The following is a 13,405-nucleotide window of genomic DNA, read 5'->3' as shown; positions in this document are numbered from 1 at the left end:
TACAATAAACATTATAAACTTAGGTAATTTCCTAGAAGACGGGCAAAATCCAACATGGCTGACGAAAACTACCAAAAACGTTCTGCCAACTATTAAGTCCAAATGTCACCAAACATCGCAATATCAAAGATGAAAAATCAAATATGTAATCATATTTTTAATGAAGAACAAGCCCTCCAAAAAAATGAAAATCTATTTAATTTTTTTCCTTTGATTTTTTTGGCGTTTCGTGGCATTCGGACTTCATAGTTGGTAGTACTTTTCTGGCACTTTACCCCCAAAAATCACTACAACACAAAACAAAACATAATAATTTATCACCTCATCAAATAAAATTCAATTCTCATTGACGTCTTCAACGACAACCACTTCACTTCCAGTATAAATGACACAGGCTTTAAGGCAATCTAAACTTAAACCATGCAAGCTACAAAGAACTAAAGCAACACTTTGTCGTACAGTCAACTGTGCATAAATAAACCACGTCTTTACACTCAATGAAATTCTCTTCCAACACTTATTACACCTTAACATCTGCAGAAAATTCAGTAAATAATTCCTTTAAACGACAGAAAAACAGTTTTCTCCTCAACATTCAACACAATCCTTATTCACCAGCGAAAGAACTAACCAAAATCGTCACAAAATTTAATAACTAATTTCAGAAAACGGATTCCTTCCTTTCCCTCTTACTTCAAAATTCCAACCTTGTGCACACAAAATAAATTATTGGCACTGAAAAGTGCATTTTCGTAAGCATGAAGATGCGCATTCGACAAATGCAGACAAATCTACAATGTAACACCACTCACGTCAAACAACCAATAACAACTGACAACGTCATTATCCATTCAAAATTAATGAAAATTCTGGAATAAATGACAACTATAAGCAATCAAATCGAAAGAAAATCATAAAATGACAAACTTTTAATCGCTTTAGCCATCAGACACAACATAACACCAGTCACGTCAAAAAACTAAGAACAAGTGATAACGTCATTATCCATTCAAAACTAACGAAAATGCTAGAACAAATGAAAACTATAACCAATCAAATTAAAGAAAATCACGGCGACACCTAGTATAAAAAACCTAGAACTAACATGTAAAAGTCACTAAAAGATCACTAACATTTAACTCTGAAATAAAAAAGTTGGTAATACTTACTATATTCAACCAAGTGCCCGTCTTCTATGAAATTACCTAAACTTATACTGTGTACTACAAACCAAGTACAGAATACACTTAAAATTGCTTGCCAACAAAATTGTAGTTGTATCTGTGATAACTATGATTTTATTTTCTTAGCCTGTGAATAAAATTACTTCTTATAACTTACGTACATATATTATATATATATATATATATATATATATATATATATATATATATATAGTGCTTTTTTTCTGGAAAAAAGTTTACCGGAACTCTATCACTCGATCATATAATATAACAAAAACGTAGGTTTAAAAATATTAGGCCTACATACCTTATATTACAATAAGTTCCAAATGGAGCTCATCGATTTTAAGCATTACGGAAAGTTTGCGATTTCGAGCTATAGTTTCAGGAACAATAACGGAAGATGGCAGCACTAGATTGCATGAGTTACTTTTGTACCAACGATAATAATGAGAAAATGTAAACTCTTGGACTCTGCAGTGGCGGCAATTTTAATTTTCAATTTCGCTTATAAAATATATCTCGTTGGAATTTGTAATGGCAAAAAGTTTACCGGAAACCGTTCCGGTATATATATATATATATATATATATATATATATATATATATATATATATATATATATGTATATATATATGTATATATATATGTATATGTATATATATATAAGAAATTACATAACTTACTCTAATAATGTTATTAAAACTGCTTGGAAAGTTATAAATTATGTTAGAAAAAACTATAAAAAATGTAAAAGTTAAGAAAGAGCTACTACAGGATCCTAAAGATGTGTGAATGTGGGAACATGCCAATAAATACCAGTACTTCCTAAATTTCGCCTAGTGATTGATAGATCATTGAAAGAAATATAAAGTCTTTCTTTATCAAACTTACTACTTCTAGTAAAATTTTCAACATTGTAATAAGACTTCTAAATAAAAATATAGATTGTGGTATGAGCAAGGTATTGTGAAGGCTTTGCAAATGTATCGTAGGAAAACCATTAGAACATATTATAATGAACTCATCCACTGAGAAAGAACAATTTCCAAAATATCTTTAAAAAAGTATAATTAGACCAACATAAAAAAGGATGCCAAAACAATTTTAACGGCTAATAACATTTACTTCAAAGATTGGGATGATTGAAAAAGTAAGGCCTAGTATTACTTACGTTAATGGAATATTTTTAATAGCAATAATGTTGTAAGTAAATTTCAAAATGAATATAGGAAAAGGTTTTCAACAACAGCAATCATTTAACTTGTATAAGAAATTGTTAGGAAATAAAAAATAAGTAAGGAGACTACAATACAGTATACTCCCAGTATGTAAGTTTTGTACTGCATTCTGCTGAACGAAGGATAACAAAAGTAAGGTAGCCAGTGCCTTTTTTCCTATTATTTGATTATTTAACGACGCTGTATCAACTACTAGGTTATTTAGCATTGGTGAATTGGTGATAGCGAGATGGTATTTGGCGAGATGAGACCATAGATTACCTGGCATTCATTTTACGGTTGGGGAAAACCTCGGAAAAAACCCAACCAGGTAATCAGCCCAAGCGGAGATCGAACCCGTGCTTGAGCGTAACTTCAGATCGGCAGGCAAGTGCCTTAACCGACTGAATATGCCGGTGGCTGGTAGCCAGTGACATAGCGTGGCTTTTGGAGCAAGGAAAGCAACCAAGATTGTTTGTAATAATTATTCTTAAATTTCATTGATAATGTAAGTTTACTTCAATAATTAAAAATTGTAGATGTTTGAAGTAGATATAGAAGTAATACCTTATCGTTTATAATGCAGTGTATTTTTTAAATGTTTTTCTTTGAAGTTACATACCATACTCTTATTTTCAATTATAAGTTCTATGCTTTAAATATCCATTACAATATACCTACAACGAAATGCATAAATGTGTATCCTTATAATTTAATAGCTAGGAAAAGCCGACACTCTGATATAAAGGTTGAGGGGCAGATGAGGCTCCATAGCTGTGGTGAAACCAGCTCATCTAGAGCAATGATGGTTCGCGAATTGGAAGTGCTTCGTAAATTCCCTCCAATGCCAAGAGATGGGGCTGTGATTTACAGTGCTGGTCTCTTAGTAGGTATCACTCTCGTTCTGTACTGTACAATTCAAAACAAATGAGGGGGTCAGAAGCAAAGGAGTATAAGAGCACTTTAGTTTTTTTTTTAGAAAATGTGATTGAAAATGTTTAAGCTTTCGTAAATTTCGTGAAGTGATATTAATTTGAGTTGAAAATTGAAAACAGATCATTTTTCAAGTTTTTTAAATAGACCCGGTTTGAAAGATGAAAAGTCTGACAATACTGTGCCTGGACTGTTTAATTCTTTTAAAATCATGTAGGCTCATAATAGTAATAATTTGTAATTTTATTTTTAAAGTCGTAATTTTAATATTCTGACAATGCCAGAAACTTGTATACAATGTACAGTACTGACAATGATCTGCTATCGTCATATTGATTACAAAGGCAGTATCCGTGCTTTTAATAGACTGTGTAGTATTGTAGTGTGTTTGACATGTAAGTTCACTATTTATAAGCAGTTATTTAAAGTTAAATACTAATTTTTGAAACAACTCTTTAAAGAGGGTAATTTGGATGACTACACTCTTTATCTGCAAAATTTGGCAAAAATTAATTTTTGTCAAGGATCAACTCTGGATAGCTCTACTATGGTATGATTAATTTGTAAGTACGAAATAAGAACTCACTTGTAGATTACAGAAGAAGTGTCCTATTTGTGGGTAGACATGAGTCTGTTTTTTCCTTCTGAGTACAGCAGATACACCATTAACATTTCCATTGTTGAGTCGAGTCATTAGGACGGCATCAAGTCGGTCCAAGTGGCGAGCAAAGTCCCAGAAACATGCTTTGCGAGCAAAGCCACCGTCCACCAACATATTGAAGCCATTTATACCAAAAAGAGCAGCGTCCCCCTGACCTCCAGGGAATACATATAGTGTTGGGTGGCTGAACCGGATGTTCCCAACCACATCTGATGGTTCTAGTAATTGCTCCAGAGAAGCTGGTCGCAGGAATGGGTTGATATAGTTGATGAAGTTACCTGGAAATATAGGTATACATATCGTGAATAAACAAAGAAACCGGTAAATTCAAAAGAACACTTCTAAGAGGGTAAAGAAAGAAAGAAACTATTTTAAACCTATAATAAACATATGGTTTTGAATGTTTTATTATATTTTATAACACATGTCAGAAGAATAGAGGCTCCAGATATGCGATCTATTGAAACCCTTACAAGGCTGAAATCATGAAAGAAACACAGACATAAGAAACCTGTTCAACACCGCATAAAATAAATAAATAAAAATATTGAAAAAATAGCATTACCACGTGTGAGTGCCAAGAGAATTACGAAACTAAAGTTTGAAGAGACGCTGGCAGTCTTTAGAAAGGAGTAATAACATACTGGTAATGATGATAAGTCCTATTGCCTAGTCTACATTGATTTTGGCGCTGATGCTGCTGCTGTTTATGATGATGATGATGATGATGATGATGATGATGATGATGATGATGATGATGAGGAGGAGGAGGAGCACACAACGCACACACGCACACACACACGTCATAGTCAGAAATTTGCAGGTGTATTAGTATCATATTATTTCCAAAGTGAAGTAGGCAAAATTTCCAGTACTGGTAACGAAGTAGTTCTGTTTTGGGTCAAATATATCACAATGTCACGATACCCTAAAGAGCAAATAAAAAAAAGGAATAGGCACTTATCAATAAAGACCCTCATGATAGAAGATTAAGCACAATAAGAGAAACAGAGGTTTGAGGAAAGTGTTGGGATCGTTCTTTAATCCACAAAATAGTCTTTTTGCACATTATTATCATCAATCAATCATGCTGTTGAAATAAGTAGAAAAATAGACGCTGGAATGAAGGCAAAATAGTACAGAAGGACTGTTGTGGTATAGTTTATGAAACGATTCTTACAGCTGAGTTCTCTGTTCAATTTTCAATAACTCCATTATTGAAATACTTGCAAACAAGCAGGCTCAATGTTCGTAATACATTGTAAATGTACTGGTACCAGTAATACTAATAATACTTATTTACTTATTTACAAGTGGCTTTTAAGGAACCCAGAGGTTCATTGCCACCCTCACATAAGCTCGCCATCGGTTCCTATCGTGAGCAAGATTAATTCAGTCTCTACCATCATATCTCACTTCCCTCAAATCCATTTTTATATTATCTTTCCATCTCCAGCCTTCCAACTAACACTCTATTTGCATTTCTACTATATATGCATGCTGCTGCTGCTGCTGCTGCTACTACTACTACTACTACTACTACGACTACTACTACTACTACTAATAATAATAATAATAATAATAATAATAATAATAATAATAATAATAATAATAATAATAATAATAATATTAGCAGTCAATAGAGTGTTAGTTGGGAGACCTGAGAGAAAAAGACTTTTGAGGAGGCTGACACATAGATGAGAGAATAATATTAAAATGGATTTGAGGATATGATGCTAGAGACTGGATTAATCTTGCTCAGGATAGGGATCGACGGCGGGTTTATGTGAGGGAGCAATGAACCACCGGGTTCTCTAAAAGCCATTTGTAAGTAAGTCAATAGATTTGTAGGCCTATATAGTAGAAGGTCCTGACATAGGTAGTCAAAATCTTAAAATTAAATATTAATAGATTGAAATTATACAAAACAATTAAGAATAACTACTACAGTGAACTCCATATAGATTGAAATTATAAAACAAATTGGAAATAACAGAGATTACATTGATCTACAGCTAGATTCAAATTATAGGCCTATAAACAAATTTGGAACAACTAAAATTACTATAAATTACTTACACAGAAATTATAGAAAGAAAATTGGGAATAACACAGATTTCAGTGAACAAAACTGAAATTATACATAATAGCTGATAATAATAATAATAATAATAATAATAATAATAATAATAATAATAATAATAATAATAATAATAATAATAATAATAAGTGAAACATGAGGAGGCTTACAGAAACTTTGAGACACTAAACATAGCTACAGATAGCTTTGTTAAAGTTGTGAGTGAGAAAATGTAGCAGATTGACTTGGACTTCGAAAGTCGAACTTTGCATTCCGAAGAAAGCAAGTGAGAAAAAAAGTTATGCTAGGAGAGATTGCTCAAGATGAAGTGATTGTCGATGTCATAAAAAATACAAATACCGGTACATAATGTCATTACTGATACTACATATGGTACAGCAGAGTGTATGAAGCAGCGATTCTTGGAATGTAACCAAATTTACGCAATCTTGCTTATTTTTAAGCAAGAAATTTTAACGACATATTTCTTCAGGGACTAAAATCACCAGCATTATAAGAATTCTGCAAAAGGTTATTTAATTTTGACGCAAGAGTCACAGAAAACAATAAGGATTGAATTGATCAGCTTACATTCTACTGGGAAAAGTTGAAATGTAAAGTGTTAGAAGTGTTAATGGAACACAGATGTGTCCTTACATGCAATAAAATACAGTGGATCTAGAAAAATGTTCATGTTCAGCGTGTAAAATCTCTGTCCTATGTTCCTTTAAAACTTTTGACTAATGCTTATTCTGTTAATCATTTTGAATACAAGTTGTTTCTCAATCACTATTGCACATAAATTGCATGTGAAAGAACTTCGTCAACTTTTAAATTTGTTAAAAATAGGCTTAGAAGTCGCATGAATCAAGAGCACTTGAAATCATTCTTCTTACTAGCAACAGAATGAGATACGTATTCTTATGTCAAAAGATTGGTTGCTGAGGAAAGCAAATCGATGCATGATCTACCCATTAGACCTACAATTGTGATAGGCATGTCATTGTTCTAGCTTTAGAATCCTTTCTTGTTAAGAACCATCAGTAAGTTTTATTTTATTGTGTTCTGTATGTAGACTACTGGTTTGTAAAAGGAGCAAAATAATGCAATACATATAATGGTCGAGTTTCATGCAATTCTTGGTCCGAAATTTAATCATAGCCCATCTGTGAAGAATGATGTTGAAAAGAAGATGGAAGAGAAGAAGAAGAAAAAGGAGCAGTGAAAGGAGAATTTGGTGAACTTGACCTTGAGATACATAGTTTTTAAGAAAAGGAAGAACAAGGAGGAACAGTATTAAAAGACTGAGTGGCTGAAGAAAAATATGTAAATCAAATATGGACTCCTCTGGACCTTTTCCAGATAACATTCTTCCCTCAATCAATCAATCAATCAATCAATCAATCAATCAATCAATCAATCAATCAATCAATCAATCAATCAATCAATCAATCAATCAATCAATCAATCAATCAATCAATCAATCAATCAATCAATCAATCAATCAGTCCGAAAGTGGTGGAGTCAGTGTGAATTACAATGGCAGGCAGAGTAACTGTCTCATGCCTCCATCTTAATTATATTATTAGAACCAGGTACTCAGTGTGAAAATGTTAGCCCTATGAACTAGCAGTTTATTTATTTCCCTTGTTAAAAAGTTAAGTTTTCTATAAAGGAAATTTCACTATTAAAGTTTAGACCATTTTAAGTTGAGCATGGCAGAGCAGTCCTTATTCAAAATGTACAACAGTGATGTGTTCACATTTACCGATACAGTAATAAATATTGTGAGCAAAGCAATAGCCCAAAGAGTTTAGGTCGCTCGATAGACATCAGTGTGGAAGGCGATGCCAATTCTCAATGAAGGCGACATTGGTGAGGACGTGGACTTCAAAATTTTGAAAATTTAACTAACTAAAAAGAAGTGGAAAAATTTATAGGGAAGGAATTAGGTTCCATGGCCCATTTCTTTTAGGTTTAATCCCGACATTTGCCTCAGCACCTGGGTCAGTCAATCATTCACTCATATAGGGAAGAAGCCAGAGTGAATTTTAATGGCCAACAGAGTAATTGTTTCATGCCCCCATGTTAATTATATTATCAATGCACTCATTGGAACTAGGTACCTAACTTCGAACCCTATTACGTAAATGCACGTTATATATTGTGTTTCAAGTTAGATTACAATCGTTGTCACTTAGGTTTGATTGATAGTTACAGCATTTCGGTAGAGTGCTTTGGAAGAAATAAAGAGGTCTTACCTATGGGGGTGCCTCCTGCTGTAAGTCGGTCGTCAGGATTGACTCGTACCTTACAGGAACGAGCAAAAGGCTCCTTGGCGATTCGTTCAGTGGCCCAATCCCCTTCAGGCGAGCAGTGGACGTCCACAGTAACACAGTTTTCATATGCGCGCAGCACTCGCTGCACCTCGGGTTCCACGAAAGCATCAATGAAATCGGCCAAGGAGAAAGTACCATCCTGAAATGTAATTGTCAGGCTATTTATTTTTTGAAGTGCCAAGACATATTCTTTTCTTTCTGCAGAGTTTTCATCTATCTGTCAACTTTTCTCTGAGACAGAAAATAAACTTTCCCGGTGGACACATGATGCAGTTACCATGACATGAGATCAGCACAATACTGGACCTCTGTTTGAGACAATGCAGCATAACATAAATTAATCCATGCTAGAGATTAGGATTAGAAAATTTTAATCTTTCAAATGTCAAATTATTTCCTCTTGCTACACCCTTGTAACAACATTATTAATTAAGGACACACAGTTGTTTACGTGATATAATATGTTATAAATTGTATGTTATATATAAAGTACGTTGATATTCTTTAATTTTATATAACATTAAGGACATTGCACTTGATTAGAACAATACAATTTTTTGTAATTTTTTTTTTCTTAAAAAGGGAGAAAAATCATTTCAACTGCAGTCAACTGAAACCTTGTCAGCTTCCAAGCGTACCATTACACCAATTGCTTTACATGGGCCCTCCCCATTCTTTACCACAGGCTCAATTGACTGCAGTGGTCAGGATGCGAACCTACAATCTTAGGCATGATATGCTGGCCGGACATATCTTGTGTGCCTTAAACCGCTCGGCTAATGAACCCAACACGAATTTACCCGATTATGCAGGTATACGAACCCCTGGTTGAGTTAGACATTGAGTGCAATAGTGGCATAAGTCTTCCGGATTCTAAGGGTTAAACTTGTATACTACTGGTCATTGTTGCATGAACTAAGAAGAGCCTAATACTGGCAGAGAGCAGATAGACGAATCCAACTACAGTAGTTACTTCATATAAGCTGACAGAGGTTATGCAGGCCTGGGCACTAATATCGAGTCACTGCAGATTTCCCCTTTACTCCCCACTCCACCTTTCCTAGCTGAGACGAGTAGACAGGAAGGTAAGCATTACTCAGTGACGGATCGTATAAGGCAGGCATCATAGCTTTTACGAACTTTCAGCTCTCTCTGGTCGCCTGAAATCAATCACTGATGCACAGTACCAACTGTGCGCTTGTTTGTACGGCAGTGTAAGCGAAAAGGACATGGGCGGAGATTTCTGAGTTCTTTATGCTGCTGTGCTACATCAGGAGTCGGAAAATGCTTACTGGCTGATGATATGACGTACTATCACCATCAGGGGCAAACAAGTAAGTCTGCCTGCTTCTACCCTCCCACTTTCACTCAGCACATGTTCAAACATAAACAAGCATTGGTGTATAGCAGATACGAAATCCTTCAAATCCTTCGTAATGTTGATAGATATTGTTGTTTAGTCAACTGTCCGAAGACAGGTTTGAACCTCATAAGTGACACCAATAAGGCATCACTCATAAGGCAACTAGGTCAGAAGATAATGGGGTGGAAGTGAAATCTATACTTGAAAAGCAGTTCTACCATTTCCCTTGCCTACAGTCTCTCAGTAATGTCGTGGAATTTATATATAATTAGGAAAGTTAAAAAGAAGTTCGAAGACAAAAGGTTTCATGACTTCACAACAATGAAAAATGATTTTGAACTTTTCGTAAATCCTTTCACTGTGGACATTCATATAGTAAGGCCACAATTATAAATGGAAGTTGCGCATTTATACACGAACACTTTTATGAAATCACAATTCGAAAATAAGGCTGGTTTATATTTATTTAGACTACTTGATGTGACAAAATTTCCGTCTCTCCATCCATTTGCTGCGAGTATTATTGGTATGTTTGGCTCAACATATATTTGTGAGTAATTTTTTTCCAAATTGAAGTTTGTAAAATCTAAAAACAGATCACGATTGAGAATTGAAAACTTATGTGCTGTGTTGAAAGTAAATACTTGTGAATTAACATCAGATGTATGCGGAACTGTAACATTCGAGTTGGAGGAAGAATAAGAAGAAAAGTCAATGTAAAAACCCTATCAGTCTGTATGAATTTCGTTTCTGTCACACCACCACCCAGTAAGCAACCCACCCTCCGAACCTGTACGTCATGTGTATGGAGGGTTGCGTCTAATGACGTTACCATTCCTGCAATCCCGATGACCAATTTGCTGACTCCTGTGCTACATTATTAAGAGAGAGTTACAGAATTTGATTATTGTATGTTTAAGGATTTTAGCACACGATAATGATAATGACAATAACTTGAATATGTAATTATCATATAACCTGGCCACACTGAAGTGATCAGCAACAACTCTGTGTAATCGTTATAAGTTATAATGCAAAGTGATCAATGACCACATTGCCAGTGACTCGACTGACCTGGAGTATCCAGGAACCATTTCCTGCAAAGGTGTAGCCGGCATGGATGAGGTGTCGGTGCCTCGTGAAGCTGGACAGCAAGTTCCTCACACACTGCAGTAGTGTGTTCACTTGCGGGTGGATGAGCACTTCAGTCACCAGGTTCTCCGTGGCATACTGAATCAGTCTCTCGCCTGTCAATACAATCCAATAAGTATGTAATTAGTACAAGGGCTCTGTAATCTCTTCCAAAAATACTCTTTTATCTATTTCTTCTCATTATTAAGGCTCTGCAACACCATCTAGATGTTTTGAGGAGGAGGGAGAACCGTTTTCCCGATATAACGAGATTATGGGGGACATCATTTATCTCCTCCCTCCGTTATAGCTTGACCTTGGTACAGTATATCGGAATATGATCATTTAATAAAGGTATTGTAAAATAAAGTAAAATTGTAATAAAATATATCGACAATTTTACTTTTTTTTCTGCCTCTTGTATGAAGGAGGGACCTGAAGGCTTGCACTGCAGCCTGAGGCTTATTGTGCTTACCACTTATATTCTGTGAATGACTGGGTGCCGAATGGCCAGTCTTGTATAAGTACAGCATGCCACACCGTGAACTTAACCCGAACTATTGTATAGATGATGATATGTGAATTAATGATGGCTAAATGAGTCCGGAGTCCAACACCGAAAATTATCCAGCAATTCTGTTTCAATTGGTTGAGGAAAAACTCCGGAAAAACCCCAACCAAGTAACTTACCTCAGCTAGGATTTGAACCAGGCCCGCTCGTTTCATGGCCAAACATGCTAACCATTACTCCACAGCAGTGGACCAATTTTACATTTACTTTATCTGTTTATTTAAAAAAAGCAAGATATCATGTGAAATATAAATTCTAATTATTTTATTTAATTTCTGCTTTGAGTTTAAACATTATACTCGGATCAGTTTCCTTTTTTCTGCTTTATTGTGCAGTATGTTACTCATATTTCTCCAAATGGTTGCTTGAACACCTGCAGAGTTCTAACACATCAGTACAGGTTGTTAAAAAAAAAAAAAAAAAAAAAAAAACTTACAGTGCTTCCATTCCTCAAATGAGGTATAGAAATTCTTATAGACTGGTACAGGTAATCAATAAGTCGAAAACCATAGCCATGTCTTTTCATCATTCACAAAACAGTAATTCTGAGTGGCCGGTCATAGAGCATCAAAATGAAACAATTCAATATTCCAACAATACAAAATTTCTTGGTATATGGCTAGATGAACATTTAAAATGGTCCGAACACCTTCAGAAACTAGGGAAGAAATTAAGTAAAATTTGCTTTGCCTTGCGATTACTAATAAGAGCATCATCTATGGAATCTGCTCGCACATTGTACTTTGCATACTTTCACTCTATTCTAATGTATGGTATAATCTTTTGGGGTAATTCACCTAATGCAATCCATATATTTAAACTACAAAAGAGAGCTATTAGAGCCATAGTTCAAGTGTCTCAAACTACCAGCTGCAGATCATTCTTCAAAAAATTACATATCTTACCATTACTCTGTACTTATATTTATGAAACCTTAAATTTTATCAAATATAATTTGTGTAGCTTTCCTACAAATTCAGACACACACCAGTACAATACAAGAAATAACGATATTTTTATTGTAAGTTTTAACACAACTTTATACAAAAACAGTTTCATTCATGCTGGTCTTCTTATGTATAATAGCCTACCAAATTATCTTAAAGAAATATCTGCACATAAAAAATGTAAGAAAGCTCTTTACAAAATTTTAATCAAAAACTGCTTTTACAGTATGAACGAATTTATTGAAAATTGTCATAACTGCATAGAAAAAGAACGCCTTACTTCAAAAAATTTTACTTCCTCTTTTCCAGATCCTAACTTCGAGAAGGATGTCTTCTCATGAAGGATGCGTTGGTTGAAATTGACTCCAGGCTACTAAATGAAATGTCCTGACTTCAAGACATACTGCAAACAGGACTTATAGCCGAAATCTACCGACCTGTAGTTTTCTTCAATCAAGTCCCAAGTTTTGTATATTTGTATTTGTGTTGCTTTTAATTATAGTTATTACTTTATGTATATTATGTAATTAATTATTAGTTTGTAAATATGACATGTCCCATATCATGTATATGATCAGTGGATGCAATAAGTGATTATGATTATGATTATATATTCAGAAATTTAAAATAAATATTATAGTCCAGACACTTGACCTGAAGACATTAATTCGTCAATTTAAGCACAGAACTTAATCATAAACAAAAGCAAGAAAAATCTTTTGAATTCAATAATATCTTCTATCGTTAATAGAAAAAAAAAAGAGTTCGGCCAAGTTTGGGGGAGCAGTACCCCCATGCCCCCCCATAACTCCGCCTATGGTTTTGGCCTCCTTTCTTTGGGTCAATAGTAGACTCACATTGCGGAACCCCTACATGAATTACAGTGTTGAGAATTTTCCTGTTATTAGAATATGTTTGAAATATAAAGCTTTTATTCAGTTTCATTATCTTGAGGCTAGTTCTCTTCTCAACTAAC

The 13,405-nt window shown here is 34.4% G+C and overlaps 1 protein-coding gene across 1 annotated transcript in view; it reads right to left on the bottom strand.

Moving 5' to 3' along the window:
• Positions 1–13,405, bottom strand: part of LOC138700435 (microtubule-associated protein futsch-like) — a gene marked incomplete at its 5' end in the record, with an annotated part of 67,289 nt that overhangs the window by 30,666 nt on the left and 23,218 nt on the right. Inside the window, 3 exons of the mRNA XM_069827052.1 lie at positions 3,924–4,276; positions 8,340–8,556; positions 10,855–11,027. Of these exons, the coding sequence (XP_069683153.1) occupies positions 3,924–4,276; positions 8,340–8,556; positions 10,855–11,027 (743 nt within the window). The remainder of the gene's footprint in view (positions 1–3,923; positions 4,277–8,339; positions 8,557–10,854; positions 11,028–13,405) is intronic.

This window comes from Periplaneta americana, chromosome 5 (assembly GCF_040183065.1).
Source record: "Periplaneta americana isolate PAMFEO1 chromosome 5, P.americana_PAMFEO1_priV1, whole genome shotgun sequence".
Taxonomy (NCBI): domain Eukaryota; kingdom Metazoa; phylum Arthropoda; class Insecta; order Blattodea; family Blattidae; genus Periplaneta; species Periplaneta americana.
This window is presented reverse-complemented; position numbering and strand designations above follow the sequence as displayed.